The sequence below is a fragment of the Vigna angularis genome, chromosome 3 (assembly GCF_016808095.1).
Source record: "Vigna angularis cultivar LongXiaoDou No.4 chromosome 3, ASM1680809v1, whole genome shotgun sequence".
NCBI classification, from domain to species: Eukaryota; Viridiplantae; Streptophyta; class Magnoliopsida; order Fabales; family Fabaceae; genus Vigna; species Vigna angularis.
In genome coordinates, this window is record NC_068972.1 from 15,640,961 (window position 1) to 15,665,714 (window position 24,754).

Below are 24,754 nucleotides of genomic sequence, written 5' to 3' on the forward strand. Positions count from 1 at the left end.
ATGTTGTATTCACAAGTTTTACAAATTCAAATTATAACCATTAATTTAAATTAGGATATTTTAGGAAAGAATATAATGAATAAAATAAAAACAGTATAAATTTGTGTATTTGAGGAAAAATGATTTTGTTTTCATATCTTTATATAAATATTATACTACTAAAATTAACTTCAGATTAAATGAAGAACAAAATCCTTTTATTTTTCAAATTAATAAAACCAAAAAAAGGCGAAAAACTAATCAACTTGTAATAAATGCATTACAATTCTATATTTTTTGGAATAAATATTATTTTTTCAAAACTTAATATTAGATTGAAACTTACTTTCTTATATATTATATGTACAAAATTTTATATCAATATTCACTTACTTGATATGTTTTTTATGTAGTATATAATTTCTAAACTCTATTAAAATATAAACCATTTAATATTTTTTTATTATTGTTTTATTATGAAAAAAACACTTAATGTAGATAATTAAAATAACATAATATGAAATTATAATGATTGAATTGACAAAATTTATTTTATATAATTATGGATAATGTAATATTTGATATTTTCTTCTCATATATAATATAAACATAAACCTGTATTATGCATATTTATTCATGTGAGAAATAATTGATTTACAGGGTACATTTTTGCACTAGAGTGATATTAGATATATAAAACAAAATTATTGGTAAAAAATTGAAATATTGCTTTTAACAGGGTGTTTGAGACTATACAAAAATTTAACAATTATGTTAACTTTTTATTATTCAAAATGTTACTATATTTAACAACATAAAAGATAGTAAAATTGTTACTACAAATGATATCTTAAAATAAATTTCCACCAATTATTAATTTTATACTGTCTCTTTACTTAAATATAGACAAGTTACCTAATTTTACATTAATTAAGAATGCTGACTAATTTTATTTAATGTTCTTGATATTGTAAACTAAAAAGTTACCATTTCTAAAATATTTTCAACCATATTTATCAAACATGATCTTGACATTTAAAAATACTTTCTAAAATAATACTATTAAATTAGCAGAAATACAGACATGATTGTACTGTTTTTGTGCATATTTTATTATTTTGTCCTATAGTAATTTTAATTTCCTATATATATATATAAATTTCTCTATTATATAAATATAAAATAGTTAAATATAATCAAACATTTTAAACGCTTATAATTTAATTGTATTCCGTAAAATATAGGTAGATAATTATCTTATTTATGTGAAAATTTCTTCTGTGTGTCAATTGATTTTTTTGCTTTATATTTTTGTTTTTTTCTTATTCTTTTTGTATTGATTTTTTATAATAAGTTCTGCATTGTAATTTTAAAACATTATTAAAATTAAAGTAGATAAATTTTTACTAAATAGGAAAAAGTCTTATTATCTACCATTACAACAAGGTTAAGATGGTTAGAATTTATTTATATTTGAATTTATTAAATGATACTAGTTATGTTTAGATTTAGGTTGTAAAATCTGATAAAAATAATAAAGTAATCATATTTATTTTATTTTAAATTATTTGATGTTTATATGATCTAAATTGGCAAGTTTTACTTATTTTATTAGATGGCAGTAAATATAACTTTATTAAAGGCATATATTTATGAATTTAATTATATATATTCATTAATTTTAATTGAGTCATATGTAGTTAATTAATTCTGTTTAATGGCTCATTAATATATGGACATATTAACAACATTAGTTTTGAAATTCAAAAAATCTGCTTTTCCCAGTTTTTTATTTATTATGGAAACAAAACTTGAATATATTGACCACAATAATTTGATACTTGAGTTTGAGTGACACAAATACACAACAATCAAGAATCCTCATTCCCACTCGCCAAACCAAAAATCCCGACAGCGAGATGTGGGGCCGAGAATTAAATTCGAACCGCGCGTGGATTTGCATTCTCGGAGAAATCAAAGCACTATATATATCGCGATTAAAATGAAAAATTGAAGAGAGAAATTAAATTCTCATTTTAACGAGAAAGGGACAGAACAAAAAAAATGGGGTAGAGTGGACGTGTGAGACGAATATTCACTAGATTTGAATTAATAGATGAATTCCGCAATAGTCTGGACTGTGAACTTATCATGCACGGAATGATAATTTCATTTTGATAAGTAGTTTTGCTTATTGAATAAGTCAATGTACTTATCTCTGATGGGTCAGTAGAAAAAGAGCGACCTTGTACAACGCATCGAAGATAGCGAGACCGAGTTTCTCTTCTCTCTCTTATCCGCAGCCTTTCAAACCCTAAAAATTCTCGAATTCTGAGCCCTTTATATAACTCAAGAGGCTCTAGATTTCATGAGGATTTTAAGGTTGCCTGGGTTCGGATTGTTATAGTTGGAGTGAAGAGGGAAAGTTTGTGTGGTTCATCTCTTGTTTGTCCGTGGTCGGTGGGTTGAGTTTTGTACTGTTTTTGTCCTTTAGAAGTAGTATTGATTGTCTTCAAGATCGGAAATTGGAGATCGAAATTAACGGTGTGGGTTTCAGATTGGAGTTCGATATGTCTTCTCTGAGCAGAGAATTGGTGTTTCTCATACTTCAGTTTTTGGAGGAAGAGAAATTCAAAGAATCCGTACACAAGTGAGTTCCTTTTCTCCCCCTTTTTCCCCTTTTTCCCTGCAAGTTGTTTATTTCTTTAAATTAGGGTGTTAGTAGGGATTTGGTATGAATTTGAATGAGTTAATTATGTTTTGGGACTGTTTATTATTCCATGTGGGTTCTGGTTATCTGATTATCGAGGAATGAGGTAAACAAAAAAGAAAATAAAGAGAAATAAAGAAAGAAGGAATGTTTCAATTCCATATATTAGGGTTTTTTTTTCTTGTAATTTACAATTAAGATGTGAGTATCAGAATTGCCGTGGTCTTTTTGCATTGTATGTTCTTCATGACTGGTATTTCGACGGTTGAGTTTTGTATCAGGTTCAATTACTCTTCCAATTGAGCGAGCATTGACAGAACTTGACAGAGCTAGGTGGTAAACACCTATGATATTTCGAGGAGGCCAGCTCATGATTTTTTAAAAATTATTTTTAATTTCTTATAATTTTGAAAAGATACGTGTCCCCTATAATCAGACAGGCCACAGGAGACATTATTATTTTCTTTGACATCACCAAAGCCTAACCAATCTCCACTTGAGCACTTGACAAATAATTGCGATAACTTCTATTTTCCGTACATTAAGATATGTCTTGTGTTGAGATTGTTTGAGTCTATTAATGCTTGATAGCCTGGACTATGCAATAATTTTTCTCTCGGAAGTGTATTAGATCATTTCATGTCTTGTTCTTTTTACATGGTCGTTACTCTTTTTGGCTTTCTGTATTGTGGAAAGCAGTTAACTACTTTAATAGGAAGCTGGATTTGTAAACCTCTTAATGATAATTAGCCTGTTCTTTTCACCCAAGAAGTTATATAATGTTCTTACTTGGGGAGTGGATTTGAGAAGAACAAAAAAAAAAAATAGAAGCCGAACACCCTTTCTGTTTTCTGACTTTTTTTTTTGTAAGAATTTTCATTATGGTGCCTGTTCATGTCACTCTATTAAACGCTTCTTAATGTGTGCAGGCTTGAGAAAGAATCTGGATTCTTTTTCAATATGAAGTACTTTGAGGAAAAAGTGCAGGCTGGTGAGTGGGAAGAGGTTGAGAAGTATCTATCGGGGTTTACCAAAGTTGATGATAATAGATACTCAATGAAAATATTCTTTGAAATTAGGAAACAGAAATATCTGGAAGCACTTGATCGGTGTGTGGAACTTCATATTTTTTTCTTAGCTTTTTAAATGCATTTGTGTTTGTTGTAACACTAATCTGTGTTGTCTATGGTGATTTTCAAAATTTTAGGCAAGACAAGGCAAAGGCTGTTGAGATATTAGCCGGTGATTTAAAAATGTTCTCCACCTTCAACGAGGACCTGTACAAAGAAATAACACAGTTATTAACTCTTAATAATTTCAGGTAATTTCTGGAATATACATAATCTAATGAATTACATTGTTTGTCACTGCCTTCTCTTGACTATTCGGTGGATGAGATTGTACATGTGATTCATGAATCTTTGATTCAATTCACAACTAAGACTAGTTAAGGGTTAAGCTTGACAATTGAGTGGTATTTTGTTTCACATAACAGGGAGAACGAGCAGCTGTCCAAGTACGGTGACACCAAAACTGCTAGAAGCATTATGCTGATAGAGCTGAAAAAACTCATAGAGGCAAATCCTCTTTTCCGTGATAAGCTTATCTTCCCAACCCTTAAGTCATCAAGATTGAGAACTTTAATCAATCAAAGGTATGTATGATTATTTTTTATTTGGTAAATAATCAGAATTTGGAAGGTTTCCCATTCCTTTTCTAATTGATTCTTGTAAATTTGAACTTCTAGTGTGTTTTTGTGCCTTATTTTTTTATCAGCGAATTTATATCTGCACCCTATCAATGCAGTCTAAACTGGCAGCACCAGCTCTGCAAAAACCCAAGGCCAAATCCAGATATTAAGACTTTATTCACAGATCACACATGTGCACCTCCTAATGGTCCTCTGGCACCTACACCTGTCAATCTTCCAATTGCTGCTGTTGCAAAGCCCGCTGCCTATACATCTCTTGGAGCTCATGGTGTATGATACCTTTCATTTCAAGAAACTGATTATCTTGATTTTAAGTTGATAGATACTATAATTGTTTCCATGCTGACTAACTAATAATTTGATTTTTTAAATTTTGTAGCCCTTCCCACCGTCTGCTGCTACGGCCAATGCTAATGCTTTAGCTGGTTGGATGGCCAATGCCTCAGCTTCTTCATCTGTCCAAGCAGCTGTTGTCACGGCATCAACCATACCTGTCCCACAAAGTCAAGGTTAAGATTGTAGTTACCCTATTATTTTCAATAAAACTTACTGCACTATTTTTTATGTCATTTACATGCCATGCGCTCTAGTTTTTGTAACTTTTTTATAAAAAGCCTTATAATCATTAGTATCTTGGCTGTTCAATTTGCTTGGCTAAGTGAATATAGGAAAGGAATCTTTTTATTAGATAAAATGTCACTTGTTCAATGGTTTCACTATGTGACTGCGCTGACTTAAAAATCTACATTTCTTTAACAGGGCCTCTCTTGAAACGTCCTAGAACACCTCCCGCAACTTCTGCCATGGTTGATTATCAAAATGCTGATCATGAACCACTAATGAAAAGGCTTCGTCCTGGTCATTCTGTAGAGGAGGTAACTTCAATGAATTTCTGTTCTATTTAGTTGTATCTAACATACTTTATGAGGCAAAATAGTTGTTACTTTTTTTACTTTGTTATGGCTCTGGCTGATTTCATTGTCGATCATTTGTTTTAAGGTTTCTTATCCCTTGGCTCGACAAGCCTCTTGGTCTCTAGATGATCTGCCAAGAACTGTGACTATGACATTGAATCAAGGATCCTCTGTGAAAAGCATGGATTTTCATCCTTCTCATCATACCTTACTTCTTGGTAATGTTTATCATAAATTCATTATGTCTAATATAATGATTGTCAAAACACAGTCAAAAGCATTATTTAAATTCTTTTTCTTCTAATGATATATATATTTCCATTGAGTAGTTGGTTCAAATAACGGAGAAATTACCCTCTGGGAACTCAGTCTGCGAGAAAAGTTGGTCTCAAAGCCATTCAAAATATGGGACGTGTCTGCATGCTCATTACCATTTCAGGTTTCATACAGTGCAATATTTATTGTTTCATTTGTAGTATACCCTCGGTTATCAGTCTGACCCAAGAAAATAAGTGCATCTTAAACTATCATTGCCGGTATATTATTTTGATTGGCCATTGGTGTTGCTGCGCCAGATTCAAAACCATTGTAATTAAAATTGAGAATTTTTCAGGCTGCTGCAGTGAAGGATGCACCTTTTTCTGTCAGTCGGGTCACATGGAGCCCTGATGGAAGTTTTGTAGGTACGATAATTTATGTTTCTTAGACCATTTTGAAGCTGTCAGTAAACATCTAACTGGTTGCTTTTCTGTAGGTATTGCTTTTACTAAACATTTGATTCACCTGTATGCTTACACTGGATCAAACGAGCTAACCCAGCGAATAGAGGTGATATTTTTTTCATAAAAATTAGCTAAAGCTTGTTTGCAGTTTAATTTACATTTTCCTTTTAATCAGGTTGATGCTCATGTTGGGGGTGTGAATGACTTGGCATTTGCTCATCCGAACAAACAGCTGTGTATTGTGACTTGTGGGGATGATAAGTTGATAAAGGTTCCCAAAATTTACTCGTTGCAATTTTTTGATTTTGCAAAAATTATCACTTTTTTCTGATGAAACTCTTGACCAGGTTTGGGATTTAAATGGACGAAAACTGTTCACCTTTGATGGGCACGAGGCACCTGTATATTCCATATGTCCCCATCACAAAGAGAGCATTCAGGTAAAAGTAGACATCGTTATGAAGGCATCTAAATTATTTAATGTTTATACCTTGGACTGTTTTCTGCTGTATACCGCTTGCTAGAATTTTATACATTCTTAGTCTATTTCAGTTTTACATGTGTGGTTATTTTGCATAAAAATCTGAACTTATGAAAAGCGGCTTTCATTTATTGTGATCTTAAAAAGTTACAGGTCTCTTTCTGTTACACGCATATATTGCTCCCATTAGATGAGAATATGTATTGATTGAACTTATTGCAATTTATATATATATATATATATATATATATGTACACATACACACTCTAAATGTTGATTATATAATTTTGCAGTTCATATTTTCAACTGCCATTGATGGCAAAATAAAGGCTTGGTTATATGACAACATGGGTTCTAGGGTTGACTATGATGCTCCTGGCCACTGGTGCACTACAATGCTTTATAGTGCTGATGGAACTAGGTAAGCTGGATCTGGATGAGGGTATTTATTCCTCCCAGTGTCATGCTCAATGGGTACCTATGATGTGTTATATTGAAATTTCCTATGTTGTCCTTAAAAAAAATTTCTCCATCTTTCACCAGGTTATTTTCTTGTGGGACAAGTGAAGATGGAGAGTCTTTTCTTGTTGAATGGAATGAAAGTGAAGGAGCCATCAAGAGAACGTACAACGGGTTTAGAAAAAAATCAGCTGGTGTTGTGCAGTTTGACACAACCCAAAACCGCTTTTTGGCTGCTGGTGAAGATGGTCAAGTTAAGTTTTGGGACATGGACAATGTTAATCTTGTTACAAGCACTGATGCCAATGGAGGATTGCAGGTTGGTATTTATGGTTAACTAATTTAGGTCTTGTGGAATATGACACTCAATAAAATATCCCGTGTATAATTATATGAATTTGTTCAGAGCCTTCCACGCTTGAGATTCAACAAGGAAGGAAACATTTTGGCGGTTACTACCGTGGACAATGGATTGAAGATACTTGCTAATGCTTCTGGTCTTAGATCTTTAAGAACTATTGAAACTCCCGGTTTTGAAGCATTGAGGTCACCCCTTGAATCAACTGCAATTAAGGTAGTGATACAGCTTAATTTTCTGCTTGAATACCGACGTTTAAAACTAAATATGTATGAGTTACTGTCTACTTTGTTTGTGCCATGTAGGTATCTGGCTCTTCTACTGTTAATGTTAGTCCTGTCAACTGTAAAGTGGAAAGAAGCTCCCCTGTTAGACCTTCTCCAATTCTTGTATGAACCTAACCTTGTAAATTTAATTATTAATTCATTATTAGAATGTTAGAACAATGACATTGATAGTTGTTTCATTTCTGTACACACACTCTACACTCTGGGGACTATAGTGTAGTCCTTTTATTCTTTCTTATAGTATGCTGAAGTCGGCAATAATTCATTACCCATGTAAACAGTGGAGGACCACCTTTTGGATACTTCTACTTTACACTTTTTGTGGTACCATTAGAACATGTTCTATTTTTGTGGTACCATTAGATCCAAAAGGAATACACGAATCTGTTTTACTTATAATTTGGCGTTTGTATTTCTCTGGAATAACTTATCTAATTGTTATTTATACCTTCTCTATGTTGCATGTGTTGTGAATTATTTACTGCATCTTAATACCCGTTTGCTCATTGATTTTGGCCTTCTCAATAAAGAACGGAGTTGATCCCATGGGCCGAAGTGTGGAGAAACCACGAACTGTGGAAGATGTAATAGACAGAGCTAATAAACCATGGCAACTATCTGAAATTCTGGATCCTGTTCAATGTCGGTCAGTTACCATGCCTGAAAGCACTGATTCATCCAGCAAGGTGCGTTGCCTATTGTTTACAAGAGATTGCCATTATTCTATGGCTAACTGTGCTCTGTACACTGTTTTAATAATCTGATGCATGCATAGGTTGTTAGACTTTTATATACAAACTCTGGCGTTGGTATTTTGGCACTTGGTTCAAATGGTACCCAGAAGCTTTGGAAATGGGCTCGCAATGAACAGAATCCTACTGGGAAGGTAGTCTTGGCAGATAATTAATTTACATTTTTTCTCTTCAGTTTTCTGTTTCTGTGTGCTTTCCCTTTGTTTGTTCCTTTTAGTAGAGAACAGATTTATGATGTTAATATATTACAGGCTACAGCCAATGTTGTTCCACAGCATTGGCAACCCAATAGTGGTCTTGTTATGACTAATGATATCTCGGGTGTGAACCTTGAAGAAGCAGTCCCTTGCATTGCACTCTCAAAAAATGACTCATACGTTTTGTCTGCCTGTGGTGGGAAGGTTTCCCTATTTAACATGATGACATTCAAGGTGTGTGTACTCCGGATGTTCAACTGTGATATTCCATTAATTTGGTAAGTTTACTGATTACCTCACTTTTTTATAGGTAATGACAACATTCATGCCACCACCTCCTGCTTCTACCTTCCTAGCTTTCCATCCCCAGGATAACAACATTATTGCGATTGGGATGGAGGATTCTACCATTCACATCTATAATGTCAGAGTGGATGAGGTGATTGCTATGTTTGACTAGTTTTTTTTGTTTTGATGCTTATACTATTATTTCTAATAATCTCACACCACTCTTTTCCCTTTCTGGGGGTATGTTCCAGGTGAAATCAAAATTGAAGGTTCACCAGAAGCGTATCACTGGTTTAGCTTTTTCAACCAATCTTAACATACTGGTTTCATCTGGTGCTGATGCTCAAGTAAGTCTTTTAACTCTTTTCCATTCATACAACATTCAAAGTGGCACGGAAAATCTTTCAAAGAGGATCTCTCGTGCAAGTATTTTGCTGGCTTGCTACACTTAATTACTTACAACTTTTTTTTTTCTTGAGAGCTATAGTTTAATTACCTGTGTTTTTGTTGTATTTTGGCATTTTTATATGATCACATCTTTTAGCTTTTGGGTTTTAAGAAGTTCAATTATTTTGTACAGCTTTGTGTATGGAGCATTGATACATGGGAGAAAAGAAAATCAATTCCAATACAACTACCTGCAGGAAAGTCACCTGTTGGTGACACACGCGTACAGTTTCATTCTGATCAACTTCGTTTGTTGGTAGTTCATGAGACTCAGTTGGCAATATATGATGCCTCTAAGATGGAACGCATTCGGCAGGTATGAAATTCCCTCCTATATCGGTGAAGCTGCCAGTTTCTGACAATTAAAAATTAGATGCTCATAAATTTCTTTGCTGCAGTGGGTTCCCCAAGATGTTCTGCATGCCCCAATATCATATGCAGCTTATTCTTGCAACAGTCAATTAATTTATGCTACATTTTGTGATGCCAACATTGGTGTGTTTGATGCTGATAGCTTGAGGCTTAGATGTCGTATTGCACCGTCAATATGCTTGTCACCGGCAGCTTTAAGTGGGTAAGTTTCAGATCAGCAAATTGGACTCATTAATCTTTATTGAAGTGACTAACACTCTTATCAACACTATCATGGGTAGATTTCCCTTCAGTTCAGCCAAATAACCTACTCCACACTTTATTCAGTGACTCCTATATATGTGTGTGTGTGTGCGCTGTGAATATATATTGCCTATCATTTTCTCATGTACATGCGCTGTAAAATTCTGCTTAGTAATTTAACACAAAAAAGTCATTACTGTTTATTAAAATGTATGTAGCGTTAAAATCATCAATACTATTAATTTTTAACAAAAAAGGAGAATAAGAAGAATCCTTCCTCATAAACGGGGGCTTGGTGATTGTTATTTGCATTTGCTAAATTTGAGGTTAGGAGCTTGATCCTTGTGTATTATTGCAGAAATCCATCTTTGTATCCTCTTGTGGTCGCCGCTCATCCACTGGAACCTAATCAGTTTGCTGTTGGGTTGACGGATGGATCTGTGAAAGTGATAGAACCAAGTGAATCAGAGGGTAAGTGGGGATCCTCCCCACCTATGGACAATGGAATATTGAATGGTAGGACAGCATCATCATCTACAACAAGCAACCACACTGCTGATCAGGCTCAAAGATGAGGTCAATTGTATTATACTAGTTTAGTTCTTTTCATCTGTAATTTTATCATCTTAGAAGTTTAGGTTTTGCTTCACCAATATGTCTCGTCAATATCAGGTCAGAATTCGACATAAAATGCTCAATGCTTAGATGTACTCTGCTGTATACCTTTATTTATTCTAGTTAACTCAATTTATTGTTTACATAGAGTTGTAATGTTCTTGTTCTTGCTTACAACTCCATTTTCATTGCCGTTTGATACTCCATATAAAATCAATTGTCAATTTATCATTATTGATTGGAGATGGATCTTCCCTTATTTGAAAACAGAAATTTACTGCAACCTTTAAAATATCCAATTCAAAAATAGATGTTGACAGCATTCCTGTACTATTTATCCGTAAATTATCAATGACCAAAATATATAAAAAAAGTAATTGAATTAAATCAATTTCTTTAATTTTATGAATACATTATTGAATGGCTACTCGCATCAAAATTTAATAGATTAAAATAAATTTGACTATTTTTTTTACGATTAAATAAAATTTATTTAATGAGAAAATATATTTTTAAGATTTGTTTTCAATTTCTTTGAAATAAAATAAAATATTTTAGTCTTTACAAAAGTAATCATCTTTATAGGGGGATGAAACCATCCATGAAAAAAAAATTATAGAAATATTGAATTGAATTTTTTCAAAATAATTAGAATGAATCGAGCTTTTTATTTTAAATTTTGTATAGATAAAAAAAATGGATAAATGAATATTTTATTTGAGTTTTTATAATCCGAAATGAAAATACCTTTACCCTGAAATTGTTATAGGCTTCATCATAACTCCATTTTCAGCCTTGCTAAAACCAAATTCGTTTATCACTTCACATTCTGGAGGAGTGATTTTGTCCCACAAATGATTTTATTTCATATTGAGACAATTGGAGTGACTTATTACTTTACTTCGATGTATTGGACTTTTTGTCGTCGACATGAAAACGTAATGGTCCGTTATTATTGATCTTGATTAAATTTTAGGTATATTTTATTAATGAATTAACAAATATAATTTTTCATTAACCATGATAGAAAAACATAATTATGATAAATCTTATTTATTAATTCATTATTATAGTACAAATATTTTTATTTATAATTACTTAAACCACGTGATAAGAACAGTTCTTTAAGTAGAGAATTTTAATTTATTTATTTGCAATAAAATATGTTGTTTTAATAACATTTTAATATTTAACAAAATGGGAAGGCTCAATATTTTATAAATTAATAAGGCATTCGCTAATTATTAAAAAGATAAAGCGAAAACATCAATAAAAACCAAAAAGAGGGGCATTCCGAGAATTGAACTCGGGACCTCTCGCACCCTAAGCGAGAATCATACCACTAGACCAAATGCCCTTCGTTGATTATGTCTTGGTATTTTTTAATATAAAATATAAAAGACACTATCTTAAAGTACAAATTAATTATAAAAATATACTCCTCCGTGCCATCAATCTTTCTTAGTCCTGGACCTGATCCTGAAAAGGGTTAGGGTTAGGGTTTGTGCTATTGAATTCCAGGGACGGTGCATTTCTGCTTAATCGATGGCGAATCGCACGGATCCTGCAGCGAAGAGTATAAGAGGGACGAACCCTCAGAACCTAGTGGAGAAGATTCTCCGGTCGAAGATCTATCAGAACACGTACTGGAAGGAGCAATGTTTCGGGTTAACGGCGGAGACGTTGGTGGACAAGGCCATGGAGCTGGACCATCTCGGCGGAACTTACGGGGGAAACCGTAAACCTACGCCTTTCATGTGCCTCGTCATGAAGATGCTCCAGATTCAGCCAGAGAAAGAAATCGTCATCGAGTTCATCAAGAACGAGGATTACAAATACGTTAGGATACTCGGCGCGTTTTACTTGCGTCTCACTGGCTCAGACATTGACGTCTACCGCTACCTCGAACCCTTGTACAATGACTATCGCAAACTCCGGCGAAAGTTAACTGATGGGCGTGGGTTTCATTTCAATTTTCGCTCGTTTATTCTCTGTTGATTTTATCAATAACTAGCTTCCTTGTTAAACTAATTTGTTAACCTTGGTCTGCAGAGTTTTCATTGACGCATGTGGATGAGGTCATCGATGAACTTCTCACAAAAGATTATTCCTGTGATATTGCTTTGCCTCGCGTCAAGAAAAGGTATCTTCTGGGTTTTTCTTTCTCTTTTAGAACGTTTCTACACTTTATTTACTATTAAGCTTTTTTTGCGGTGTTAAGATTTTTAGTTCTGGTCTTCTGTTTGCTACAGATGGACTCTTGAATCTTTGAATTCATTGGAACCTAGACGAAGCGCACTTGAAGAAGATTTTGAGGAGGAAGAAGAGAAAGAGGATAATGAGCAACCTGTTGACGAGATTGAAGATAGAGCCTATGAGAAGGTACTTTCCTTACTTTTTTTCTCTATCATGAGATATATTCTTACTCTTAATTTTTTAATATTAAATAAATGTAAGTAGTTACTATGTTTTGATATAATTATTGAATGATTTGTAGGATTATTATCGTGGGCGAAGCCCAACAAGGGAAAGAGACAGGGACAGAAGGCGTGATAGTCATAGATACAGGTACTGTTCTGTCTTTCCAACTTTATTGGGTTGATTAATGTAGATGTTAGTCTTATCAAGGAAAAGCTTTTCTGGTACCTTCAATTTGCATTTTGTTTTTTCATCAACTTCTTCGGTAGTGTTGAGCGTATCTGGGCTGCTGGGTCTAAAGACTCGAATCAATTAATTTTTTCTTAAATACGTGACTCTAGGAAATCCTTGAACTTTTTTACAACGAAGGAATACATTATGCTGGAAGCGGTTTTTGAATTTGTGCAAGGTTACACTTCTATTTCCACTCTGGCATTCAGAGCTATCTGTGGTGTACAACTGCTTCCTAAAGTAAGATTCAATGATCCTGCCAGGTTTCTCTGCATTGACAGTGTGCAGTGAGAAGTATGATGGGTCAAACAGTCATGTTACATGGGTTGATGGTTCTCCACACATATTATCTTAGACATTGAAGAGTTTAGTTTACTCTTAAATGTTTATTGACATCTTTTCATTTTTAACTGAAAAAATGTATAGTTCTTTTTATTGTCAAATTTGTTATTACAGCTACTCGTTTCCACACCTTTGATATGTTATCCCCATATGCTTGGCCTTTTTTCTAAATTACTATTAAATATAAGAGATACCTTTGGAGAGAACATCAGCTGAAGCTCTATCGTTGCTCCATCAACCTTTGAGCTTCATGAAAATGTCACGGGTTAGTCTGTCTTTGTGTTCAGCATGTTAGTTTGGTATCCCAATCCCATCCATCCATATAGGAATGAACTATTTGAAACTGAATTGCGTGCAAGTTTTTGTTGTGGAAGCATTATATTATGAGGTGATAATTTTACCTTGTCATTTTAAGAACTAATGACGTGCGCATTCATTTGAGTGGTGGTGGTTTAATTGCTGCTCGTAGTTGAAGCACGGGTTACTAGACATTTTGCTTTATTCACGGTCTTAGGTTCTTAATACCAATTTTACACAGGTCATTAAAGTGCATTATGTTGGTATCTGATATCGGTTTCCTCTTTCTGTTCATGTAACGAAGTACTGAATTTTCAATAAGTATAAACTGGACGTGTTTTGTCATTTTGTGATTCTTGGCTCATCGAAAGATCACGTTTTGATTGGTTTTGGATGTTATTTCATAGGGACCGTGACTATGACAGAGACTATGATAGAGATTATGAACGAGAGCATGATCGGGAGCGGGGACGCGGCAGAGATAGAGACAGGGACAGAGACAGGGAGAGAGACAGGGATCGATATCGTCTGAGGGATGAAAAAGATTATGGTCGTGAGAGAGAAGGTAGGGAGCGGGAGAGGAGAGAGAGGGATCGTGACCGTGGAAGGCGAAGGAGCCACTCAAGGAGTCGAAGTAGGAGTAGGGATCGCAAGGAACATGATGGTGGTGACTACAGAAAGAGACATGCTAGAAGTAGTGTAAGCCCTAGAAGACACGGAGATGGACTTGAGGATGGTGAGCCAAAAAAGAAGAAGGAGAAAAAAGAAAAGAAAGAAAAGAAGGATGATGGCACTGATCACCCAGATCCTGAGATTGCAGAAGCGAACAAGCTCCGAGCAGCCCTGGGTTTGAAACCGCTGAAGGTCTGATCTGGGCAGTGTGATATATATATATATATATATATATATATATATATATATATATATATATATATATATATATATATATATATTTAGTTGGGTTTTGTTGTAAGCACTAAAGATCCAAAAGCAAAAGGAAATGCCATGTTACCAGGTGGCTAGATGCTGCTTGCTTTCTGTGTATATCCCTGAGTCGCAGTTATCGAGTCAAAAGGACAAGTTTGCTATGTACGTGTGTTTGTGTTGCTGCGCCAGCTCGAACTTATACATGTCCATAGGTCTTGTTTTGATTGTTTTTATTTTAATGAGACCACCATATCCAGAGCCTCCGGTATGAAATTTTCACTACAGAAACTTTTAGCAGCCTTGTTTCAATCATATTTATAGGTTGAATATCGCTAGCATTCATTTGAGGATTTTGGGGGAAATTTTAAATTTCGGGTGATTTATAAGAAAACATGAAATAAAGAATTTTATTTGCCCATTGGAATTGCAATGGAAAATTTTCTATTTAAATCCTAACTCCCTACCTAAGTTGTTACATGCATGGCTTCAGTGTACAGCTAAAAAATGGCATGGCTCGTTATTGACGAAGTGAAAAATGTAACGATTCTTTACACAAGAGAAAGAAAGAGAAGGATAAGATTGCGCTAACGAGTGGAGAACCGATTACCAGGTACAAAATAATACATTCTAAAGGCCAAAATACGAAATTTTGTTAACGATATTGACGAATAAAAGGAAAATAATACACGATATATCTCTAAAGATTAGTTGAAAGGAAAAAGAGAGAAAAACAATCCAAACCACGGGGATCAGTGATGGCGTTGTGCCCTTGTCCAGGAACTACTATACATCTCTTTGTAACCTGGCGAACTCAACGGCCTGCATCTCCCTCCCATCAGAATCCTCTTCTTGCATAGTTCTCTATCTTCATCTTCATCATCCTCGGCTTGTTCAAACTGCTTTGTCGCTTTCTTTTTAACCTGAAACTTTGTCAACTTCAGCTTGAGGCGAAAGAGCAGTATTTTGGAGGGAATCCTAAACAAGTGGCGTAAGCTTAGTTTCCTCCTCACTTGCCTGAACCTGATAACATCATTGTTGTCACCATCCTCATTACTGCTAAACCCAGCCCTAGTGAAATTGTTCCATCCTTTCTTCTTATATAGAAAACTCAACAAAGGAAGCTTCATTTTCACATCTTCCCTATCCTTGCTGTTCAGCCTTACTTCACCAGATCGATCAGTCTCCTCCAGTGCAAGAAGTTTAGAAAATGGAACTTTAACTGGTTCGTCCCCAAATGAGACCTTTCCATTTCCTGAGTCACCAAAAAGCTCTTTTTTCTTCACTTTGGAAGCATGCTTGCCAGGTGGTCCCTTGTTTGCAAGCATACAAGAAAATGCCGACCCAACTGATTTTCTTGAGAACCGACTTCCACACATAAACCCTGTACCCCTGTTATCGCTGCCATCAGCACTAGCATTGGCTTTGTCCTTGACAAGAGAGTGAAACTTTCTCTGCATTTTTGTGACCTGGAACGATTGAAGTAGGAGATAGCAGTTACAGGTTGAACCAACCTACCAGAAACATTTTGAGCGTAATATGGAGTTAGTGGGTACCAATATTTAACAGGAACGTGGGAGCGGGAAAGTTCGTGCAGTGGCCACTCTTTAACCATGCCAGCCTACTTTTTTTCAAAACACATGTAATTATTTTTTGGAAAACGCTTATTTAACAACGTTTTTTTACGCAGTTTTGACAAACCACGTGGCGGTTGTCCATTGGCTGATGTTTAAAAAAATAAATTAATATGCAATTGATCAGGCAAGGGATTATGGGAAGAAAAAAAATACGAAATTTCATTTCGCGCTTCGCTTCTTCTTTCCTTTACATTTCGCACTTTCGCTTTCGTATGTCATCTCGCATTTCCTCATCTCTCAGTTCTCTTATCTTTCTGGTATTCAAAGACTAACCTTCTCGCTAAACCCTAAAGACTCACCTTCTCGTTGTCTTGTACGTCCGTCTTCTGCATTGACGTTTTCTTCTTTCGCGCGAAGGCATAACCATCTTTTCCAGCATTGACGTTTTCTTCTTTCGCGAACCCTAACCACCTTCTCGACCCTTGTTGTTTGTGTTGATGTTATAACTGCAGGTCCAATGGCAACCCAATGGCAACCCTCTTCTTCGTCTTCCTCCACCATTTTCACTTTGTCTGGAGTATTGCTTTCACTCTCACGGGTCTTCCTCAAAATCGAAAGAAATTTTTCACTCGAGTTGGAACTTGTACATGTTTTTTATATACAAAAGATCATGATTATAAATGTTGGGTAATATGTACTCATAATATATTATATGAATAAAATTTCAATTTTGATCTAGTACCATACGTTCTCTACTAGTCTTGTTCGACCATATATATTGAAACTTTTATTTGGTTATGGGTGTTTGGTAATAAAATCGATTCTCTAAGCGACCTTGATAGGCCTTACGATTGGTGCCTAAAAAAAGATCCAATTCAATTGAGTGTTGGTGCCTAAAAAAAAGAATCACATCACACATGTGCCTAAAAAAAGATTAAATTCAATTACGTAAAATGTCTTTGGTGACTTATGTGCCCACAACTGACTCCTACAGCACAAGTTTTTGTACAAAACTAGATTTTTGTTCGTGTAATCGTTTACAAGGTCCTTGTAATCGATTACAATGGCCAAAAAGGCCTCCACATGATTACCAAGACATAATTTGAAAGGTCTTTGAGTCTAGATTCCAACAAAACAAGAATCAACTCATTTAGAGTTCGGTGGAGAAAGTTATGAACAAAACAATCAGCAAAGGTCAGAGTTGGCAGGAATATATAAAGCTTTAACTGTAAGAAATAAACTGTACCTATTCAGATGTCCAAAAATTACAAATTTGTAGTAATTGAAAAGATTTTTGAGTCTAGTTTCTAATAAAAAAATAATCACATCATTAGAGGTCGGTGGGAAAAGTTATCATTAAAATAGCCAGCAAAGGTCAAAGTTGACAGCATGTTAACTTGGTCATGACATCAACATTGGGTCTTTCCTCTACCAAAGACTGCCCAAAACCCAGTTTTCAGGCTCTACTCAAACTTAAACATTAAAAAGAACTCTCATTTATTCAAGAAATATGAAAAAAATAATGTAAATTTTTTTTGGCTACTTATGTGCTCACAGTTGACTCCTGCAGCACAAGTTTTTGTACAAAATCAGATTTTTGTTCGTGTAATTGTTTACAGGGTTATTGTAATCGATTACAATGCCCAAAAAGGCCTACACTTGATTACCAAGGCATAATTTAAAAGGTCTTTGAGTCTAGATTCCAACAAAACAAGAATCAACTCATTTGGAGTTTGGTGGAGAAAGTTATGAGCAAAACAACCCGTAAAGGTCAGAGTTGGCAGGAATATATAAAGCGTTAACTTTAAGGAATAAACTGTACCTACTCATATGTCCAAAAATTACAAATTAGTAGTCATTGGAAAATTTTTTGAGTCTAGTTTCTAATAAAAAAAGAATCACATCATTTGGAGGTCGGTGGGAAAAGTTATCATTAAAATAGTCAACAAAGGTCAAAGTTGACAGCATGTTAACTTGGTCATGACACCAACATTGGGTCTTTCCTCCACTAAAGACTTCCTAAAACCCAGTTTTCAGGCTCTACTCACACTTGAACATTAAAAAGAACTATCATTCATTCAAGCAATATGAAAAAATAACGTAAAATGTTTTTGGCTACTTATGTGCACACAGCTGGCTCCTACAACACAAGTTTTTGTACAAAACCAGATTTTTGTTCGTGTAATCGTTTATAGGGTCCTTGTAATCGATTACAATGCCCAAAAAGGCCTACACTTGATTATCAAGGCATAATTTGAAAGGTCTTTGAGTCTAGATTCCAACAAAACAAGAATCAACTCATTTGGAGTTCAGTGGAGAAAGTTATGAGCAAAACAACCAGCAAAGGTCAGAATTGACAGGAATATATAAATAGTTAACTGTAAGGAATAAACTGTACCTACTCAGATGTCCAAAAATTACAAGTTAGTAGTCATTGGAAAGCTTTTTGAGTCTAGTTTCTAATAAAAAAAGAATCACATCATTTGGAGGTCGGTGAGAAAAATTATCATTAAAATAGCCAGCAAAGGTCAAAGTTGACAGCATGTTAACTTGGTCATGACACCAACATTGGGTTTGTCCTTCACCAAGGACCGCCCAAAACCCAATTTTTAGGCTCTACTCACACTTAAACATTAAAAAGAACTCTCATACATTCAAGAAATATGAAAAAATTACGTAAAATGTCTTTGGCTACTTATGTGCCCACAACTGACTTCTGTAGTTCACCTACCTTGGTTCAAAAACATATATGGACTTTGACCTTTGTTGACTATTTTAATCATAACTTTTCCCACATGCCTCCAAATGATGTGATTCTTTTTTATTAGAAAATAGACTCAAAAATATTTCAAATGACCAATTATTTGTAATTTTTGGACATCTGAGTAGGTACAGTTAATTCCCTAAAGTTAAAGTTTTGTATATTCTTACCACCTCTGACCTTTGCTGGTTGTTTTACTTTTAACTTTCTCCACCGAACTTCGAATGAGTTGATTCTTTTTTCATTACAAAATACAATCAAAAATATTTCCAATGACTACTAATTTGTAATTTTCCCATCTAAACTAAGAAACATGAAAAAATAACTTGAAAGTAAACTCATTTAAGAAGCTTACAAAAATGTTGTTTTTGGGAAATTAACTACATGGTCTAAAAATTATGGGTTGATAGTCATTTGAAAGCTCTTTGAGTCTAGATTTGAACAAAACAAGAATCAACTCATTTTGAATTTTTGTGAAGAAAGTTATGAGCAAAACAATCAGCAAAGGTCAGAGTTGACAGAAATATGTAAAATGTTAACTTTAAGGAATAAACTGCACTTACTCAGATGTCCAAAAATCAAAAATTAGTAGTGATTGGTAAGAGTTTTGAGTCTATTTTCTAATGAAAAAAGAATCACATCATTTGGAGGTCTGTAGGAAAAGTTATGATTAAAATAGTCAGCAAAGGTCAAAGTTGACAACATGTTATCTCACTCAAATTGGCTTTGGTTACTTATGTGCCCACAACTGGCTCCTGCAGCACAAGTTTTTATACAAAACCGGATTTTTGTTCGTGTAATTGTTTACAAGGCCCTTGTAATCGATTACAAGGCACAAAATTGCCTACACTTGTTTCAGAACTTGAACCAACTTGGCCTTCACACCAACATTGGGTCTTTCCTTCACCATGGACGGCCCAAACCTCAATTTTTTTCCTCTAGTCACACTTAAACACTAAAAATAACTCTCATCCAGTGAAAAATTATGAAAAAATAACGTAAAATGTCTTTGGATACATGAGTGGCCACAATTGGCTCCTGCAACACAGGTTTTTGTACAAAACCACAATTTTGTTCGTGTAATCGTTTACATGCTCATTGTAATCGATTACAAGAGACAAAATAGGCAACGCATGCCATAGATGCAATGAAAATTGGTGATATCATTATTCATGGATGGTAGTTGGCCGCTTTGTTTATTCACATTACAAATAACAACACATCTGACAATGACAATAACAAAGACATTAAAACTTCAATTAACATTAACAATAACCAACTGAAGTAAAGTTTCATCTTTTATTTCATTAAAAAAATTGGGTATAATAAACTTATTTGTTCATCTGTGTACAATTTTGTATTCCTTTCTATAACAATTCAATACAAAAATCACTCGTGTTTCGCTATATTTCCTGTGTATGGGGTTCTAAGCGCCTTGTTCTTGTAAGGCTTTCGCGATCCGACCCTCACAACCCTCTGCACACTAGGTTGGTTGTAGTACATGCCTCCTAGGCTTACAAAGGTCGTGTTCATGCCAGATTTTGCACGAGGCGTACTTTGTACATTTTTCCTTTTATTCTTCTCTTCAAAGCACAAACATACTTTGTTGAAAGAGAATGACGAACGCACAACTGCATCAAAGAGACCAAAATAAGAAAAGGCCAAATCCCAAAAACGAAAAAATAAATAAATTAAACACAACGAAAACCCAATGCCAAACCCAAAACGCAATGAAGAAAATGGATAAACCCATTTACCTTGCTCGAACCACCATGGTCAACGGAGAATGCCATCGTGCACAATGAGGAATATGAGAGCGAACGAAATGGAGGACTAAAATGAGGAGAACGAACTTTGGGTTCGTCCCACACAAATGAGGAGCCAAAGGAAATGAGGAGTCACGAGAGAATGACGAAAAGGAGGCAAAGTTGGAGAATGTCAAGGGTTTTACTTAACGCCAAAGAGGAGAATGAGAAAATGGAAAGAGAACGGTGAACCAAAACGCAGAAACACAATCTGGAGACATAAAGAAATAAAGGGTATTTTTGGAAGCATGAAAAAGTTAACTTCAACTCATTTCGACATCAGATTTTTATTAAAAAAAAAATTGAAACTTATCAATCAAATGCTGCCACGTGACGTTGTCGAAAGTGTGTTAAAAATTTGTTGTCAAAATATCGGCACCCTTATTTTTTTTTTTCCCTCAAATATATGGGATTTCTATCTCTACTTTCATCATAAATAAGAGAAGATTTATTTATATTAAATTATTTAATATATTATTGAAGGGGCAAAATGGGAAGGACGGAAAATTTGGCGGTGCAGAAAGAAAAGTATGAGGTGCAGGAAGAAGCTTCTTATGTGAAACCTAATATGTCGGACAGGCCCATATTTAGTGAGCCCAATAGTATAAACCCACAACGTGCTTTACAGTAAGGAGTAATTGGTTAAACCCTTGCAGTAGTTCACCTTAGAAGGTTGTTGCCGGAAATGAATTCAGTGGCGGTGAGACTTGCGAAGCATCTACGAGTCTCTACTCTGACCTCATCTTCCCTCGGTGCGTTTCTTTCTTTCAGTTTTCTTCGTAATCTATAACATAAATAAATGTGGTTCTGCTCTATGTGTATGTGTTTGGTCCAATCGTCTATGGTAGCGCCTCGTTCACGAAATATGTATGCGCTGGTTATATTCTTTTGTTCAAAGGAGAATTTCGTCGAACACGTGCTGGCTAAGATTATATTTCATTGTCGTTGTCATAAGAACATATTACATGCGTGTACATATGAAGATGTGTGATGCTTAGCTTTAGCTTTGTTGGTGAATAAATCAGGTAGTGTGTCGAGAAGCGGAACATTATGGTACTCGACGTCTCCATCTGGAGGTGAAGATGATCAGCCTTCACATGTTAATGGTGAACCGAAGAACGAAGAACTAGATGAAGGTTTTGATGATCTTCTTGGTGGAAGGCCCGAACTAGAACTGCAAGGTGTGGATCCCAAAAGGGGTTGGGGCTTTCGGGGTGTGCACAAGGTACTAGATGTTGTTAATTGATGGATTTTTATTGTTAACTTCTCTAGGATGGAATTTTGATTTGTGAACTCAACTTATGACTGAGCAAATGTTTTTGCAATACAAGGATTTAAGAGGGTTGTAGTTTTTATTTATTTATTTATTATCATATCTAGTAGTCTTACAAGTTTGTATGGATTGAATTTATTCTAGACAATGGTCATACTGGCCAATAGAAAGACATCACTACAATGCTTGAGACTTTAGTTAGAAGAAAGTTTAGAGAATAAGATTTACGTTTTCTGATGATCTTAAGCTTAAAATGACAATTTATGTAATATTTGCATGTTGCACCGGACAAATAATTTGACCAACGTGGTAGTCATTTTAAGCAGGCAATTATTTGTGGCAAAGTTGGCCAGGCCCCTGTACAGAAGATATTGAGGAATGGTAGAAATGTAACCATCTTTACAGTGGGAACAGGGGGCTTATTTGATCAGAGAATTGGATCAAAGGATTTGCCAAAGCCTGCCCAATGGCATCGGATTGCTGTGCATAATGATATGCTTGGGGCCTATGCAGTACAGAAACTCTTTAAAAAGTAAGTGTTTTGTAGGAAAGGATATTTTATTTTAATTGTGTAAATGTTCCAGACTCATTCTTGAAGTTTTAATGCAGCTCTTCAGTCTATATTGAAGGTGACATTGAGACTAGAGTTTATAATGATAGCATCAATGGTGATGTTAAAAGCATTCCAGAGATATGTGTTCGCCGTGATGGTATGGCGACTTACATGATTTTTTTTTCTCATAGATTGTCTGAAAGACAAACAGACATTAATAAGTTCTTTCTTGTGGATATTGGACATTATATAGGTTTCTTTTATGTTACTCTAATGCCTCCTACTAGGTTAGAAACGTTGGCAACATTAATTTGTGCATTAGCTTGCTTCTACCTTCACAGGGAATGTTAAATTTAAAAGTCAAGGGGGTTTTTTTGTCTTGGGGAAAAGGTGGTTACTATCTAAAAGTTTAAGCGAACCCAATTTGGACGGCTCCTTGTCATCAATGTTAGCCTAATCATTGTAGGAACCATTGTTCCCTTATCTTCAACTTTAAGCTTATTTAATTTGTTGACAACATGCTTTGTTGCAATTTTCTGCAATAGAACTTCTGTTTTAAGAGCACAAGTATGTTTTCTTTGCATGGAAAGGAAGATTTTATCTTTGTTTAAAAGGAGACAGCGGGCAGTGCATTATCTTTTTACTTTTAGGGTTGGAGGATTCTAAACTCACTGAAATTGATTTTATCGTTTTTATTTTTCAATTAATTATTCAAACTTGTTGGCATATTGTCACTTCCTATGTTATCTCTTTAGGGAGAATTCGCCTCATCAAGAGTGGAGAGAGCATCGACAAAACTTCCTTGGATGAATTGCGTAAGTTCTTTTAACTATAGTTGCAAATAATGACATGTTGGAAATAGTTGTGTCTACACAATTGGTAACCATTGTCAGAAGTTAATTACGTGGGTTATGACTAGGGTAAATGAGTTGAGCTGTTAGTCAACTATTCGAGTTCAACTTGTTGAATGCTCAATGAAGCATTGTTTGGTTTTTAATGAAATAAACCATCTTAAGCTTGAGATTGAATTCAATTATTAGAATGAGTCAGATATATCTTTGCAAACTCGACATTGACAACATATGTGAATAATTTGTTTATTTAAATTGATGGAGATAGCCTTTATTATTTATATATTCATTATGGAAATCGGGTCAATTTTGTTGAGCATTAGTTTTTGCATGTTTGGAATTTTTTATATAGGGTATTATGAAGAATGTACTAGTCTATAATATGTTTGAATTGCATTCTAAATTTTGAGCATATGTTTCTATTTGTAGATTATCATCTAATATTTAACACCTTTACTAATACTAAATTGATGAAGTTGTAAAATAATTTAAGAAAAAATTCATGAAAAAAATCAGTTGTAAATAATCCATGAGAGGCAATTTCGAACTTTATTTCAAACTAGACTAACCATTTTTCTTTTTCACAAGCCAAACTTGAACTAAAAATAACTAGGCTTGACTTGGTTTATTTACATGACGTTGCTTTTAACTTTAAGATCGAAGTGTGTTTATTGACTGATGTTTATACCTGACAATAATAAATTTATGCTGGCAGGTGAAGGGTTGTTTTAGAGGAAATCTGACCATCTGGCGGAAGCATCTACTTCTGTAAAAATCTTAGCCTTCTGAAGCACCATTTCTAATGAATAATGAATGCTTTGGTTGGATTTAATTTTTTCCAATATATTCTTTAGCATTCTGAATTTTCCCATGGTTATTTATGGAAGAGGTGTAGAAGAACTTATTTTTTGTGGCCACTATTTGTAGTTTGGGTATGAATATATATCTAGTTTGGAAATATATATATATCTAGTTTGCTCGTGTTTGAAATGACACATTTCCAGAATATTAAGGGTGATTCATGGTCGGTGAGGAAAAAAATGTTCAAATTTCGCCTTTGGTATCTTAGAAATCTACTACTTCGTTATTTCTTGAGACGTATCTTCATCTTCCTGAGAGATGTATAGAGAAAATGGCATTCACCAAGATTGAATTACAAAAGATGTAATAAAATGGGATCGAAATTG

At 34.5% G+C, this 24,754-nt stretch overlaps 4 protein-coding genes and 1 non-coding gene across 7 annotated transcripts; 3 read left to right on the forward strand and 2 right to left on the reverse strand.

The window, feature by feature from the left end:
- Positions 1 to 2,231: 2,231 nt before the first annotated feature.
- On the forward strand, positions 2,232 to 10,678 carry LOC108325803 (topless-related protein 3). 2 transcript variants are annotated; one of them, XM_052874426.1, is made up of 25 exons: positions 2,232 to 2,629; positions 3,619 to 3,798; positions 3,897 to 4,010; positions 4,185 to 4,343; positions 4,466 to 4,670; positions 4,780 to 4,909; positions 5,160 to 5,275; positions 5,400 to 5,532; positions 5,644 to 5,753; positions 5,928 to 5,997; positions 6,069 to 6,142; positions 6,212 to 6,307; positions 6,384 to 6,476; positions 6,811 to 6,938; positions 7,061 to 7,295; positions 7,383 to 7,550; positions 7,640 to 7,723; positions 8,152 to 8,307; positions 8,397 to 8,507; positions 8,625 to 8,804; positions 8,881 to 9,009; positions 9,110 to 9,205; positions 9,439 to 9,621; positions 9,704 to 9,879; positions 10,279 to 10,678. In XM_052874426.1, the coding sequence occupies exons 1-25, from the start codon at positions 2,550 to 2,552 to the stop codon at positions 10,493 to 10,495; spliced, it is 3,423 nt and encodes a 1,140-aa protein (XP_052730386.1). In that variant the 5' UTR covers positions 2,232 to 2,549; the 3' UTR covers positions 10,496 to 10,678. The 2 variants fall into 2 exon arrangements, with proteins under 2 accessions (XP_052730386.1, XP_017414372.1); XM_017558883.2 differs by having other exon boundaries at positions 2,233 to 2,629; positions 4,496 to 4,670.
- A 1,142-nt stretch (positions 10,679 to 11,820) lies between these two features.
- On the reverse strand, positions 11,821 to 11,892 carry TRNAP-AGG (transfer RNA proline (anticodon AGG)). Its single transcript has one exon. It is a non-coding gene; the product is annotated as a tRNA-Pro (tRNA).
- Positions 11,893 to 11,976: 84 nt separating this feature from the next.
- LOC108325804 (pre-mRNA-splicing factor 38) lies at positions 11,977 to 15,008 on the forward strand. Its single transcript, XM_017558884.2, has 5 exons — positions 11,977 to 12,492; positions 12,588 to 12,678; positions 12,788 to 12,917; positions 13,033 to 13,103; positions 14,231 to 15,008. Exons 1-5 carry the CDS (start codon positions 12,081 to 12,083, stop codon positions 14,691 to 14,693), a joined length of 1,167 nt encoding a protein of 388 aa, XP_017414373.2. The 5' UTR covers positions 11,977 to 12,080; the 3' UTR covers positions 14,694 to 15,008.
- Positions 15,009 to 15,031: 23 nt separating this feature from the next.
- Positions 15,032 to 16,956, reverse strand: LOC108325805 (uncharacterized). Its single transcript, XM_017558885.2, has one exon. The coding sequence runs from the start codon at positions 16,205 to 16,207 to the stop codon at positions 15,500 to 15,502; it is 708 nt and encodes a 235-aa protein (XP_017414374.1). The 5' UTR covers positions 16,208 to 16,956; the 3' UTR covers positions 15,032 to 15,499.
- Positions 16,957 to 21,517: 4,561 nt separating this feature from the next.
- Positions 21,518 to 24,560, forward strand: LOC108325190 (single-stranded DNA-binding protein, mitochondrial). 2 transcript variants are annotated; one of them, XM_017558212.2, is made up of 6 exons: positions 21,518 to 21,642; positions 21,916 to 22,115; positions 22,490 to 22,695; positions 22,773 to 22,873; positions 23,472 to 23,531; positions 24,283 to 24,560. In XM_017558212.2, the coding sequence occupies exons 1-6, from the start codon at positions 21,576 to 21,578 to the stop codon at positions 24,297 to 24,299; spliced, it is 651 nt and encodes a 216-aa protein (XP_017413701.1). In that variant the 5' UTR covers positions 21,518 to 21,575; the 3' UTR covers positions 24,300 to 24,560. The 2 variants fall into 2 exon arrangements, with proteins under 2 accessions (XP_017413701.1, XP_052731309.1); XM_052875349.1 differs by lacking the exon at positions 22,773 to 22,873 and having other exon boundaries at positions 21,539 to 21,642; positions 24,283 to 24,433.
- The last annotated feature ends 194 nt before the right edge of the window (positions 24,561 to 24,754 follow it).

Coding starts and splice junctions, on each gene's coding strand:
- LOC108325803 (XM_052874426.1), top strand. CDS start 2,550: ATGTCTTCTCTGAGCAGAGAATTGGTGTTTCTCATACTTCAGTTTTTG. Junction 7,724..8,151: donor TTAGACCTTCTCCAATTCTT/GTATGAACCTAA, acceptor TTCTCAATAAAG/AACGGAGTTGATCCCATGGG. Junction 9,622..9,703: donor AGATGGAACGCATTCGGCAG/GTATGAAATTCC, acceptor TCTTTGCTGCAG/TGGGTTCCCCAAGATGTTCT.
- LOC108325804 (XM_017558884.2), top strand. CDS start 12,081: ATGGCGAATCGCACGGATCCTGCAGCGAAGAGTATAAGAGGGACGAAC. Junction 12,679..12,787: donor TTGCCTCGCGTCAAGAAAAG/GTATCTTCTGGG, acceptor TGTTTGCTACAG/ATGGACTCTTGAATCTTTGA. Junction 13,104..14,230: donor CGTGATAGTCATAGATACAG/GTACTGTTCTGT, acceptor GTTATTTCATAG/GGACCGTGACTATGACAGAG.
- LOC108325805 (XM_017558885.2), bottom strand. CDS start 16,207: ATGCAGAGAAAGTTTCACTCTCTTGTCAAGGACAAAGCCAATGCTAGT.
- LOC108325190 (XM_017558212.2), top strand. CDS start 21,576: ATGAATTCAGTGGCGGTGAGACTTGCGAAGCATCTACGAGTCTCTACT. Junction 21,643..21,915: donor TCTGACCTCATCTTCCCTCG/GTGCGTTTCTTT, acceptor TGAATAAATCAG/GTAGTGTGTCGAGAAGCGGA. Junction 22,696..22,772: donor GTACAGAAACTCTTTAAAAA/GTAAGTGTTTTG, acceptor GTTTTAATGCAG/CTCTTCAGTCTATATTGAAG.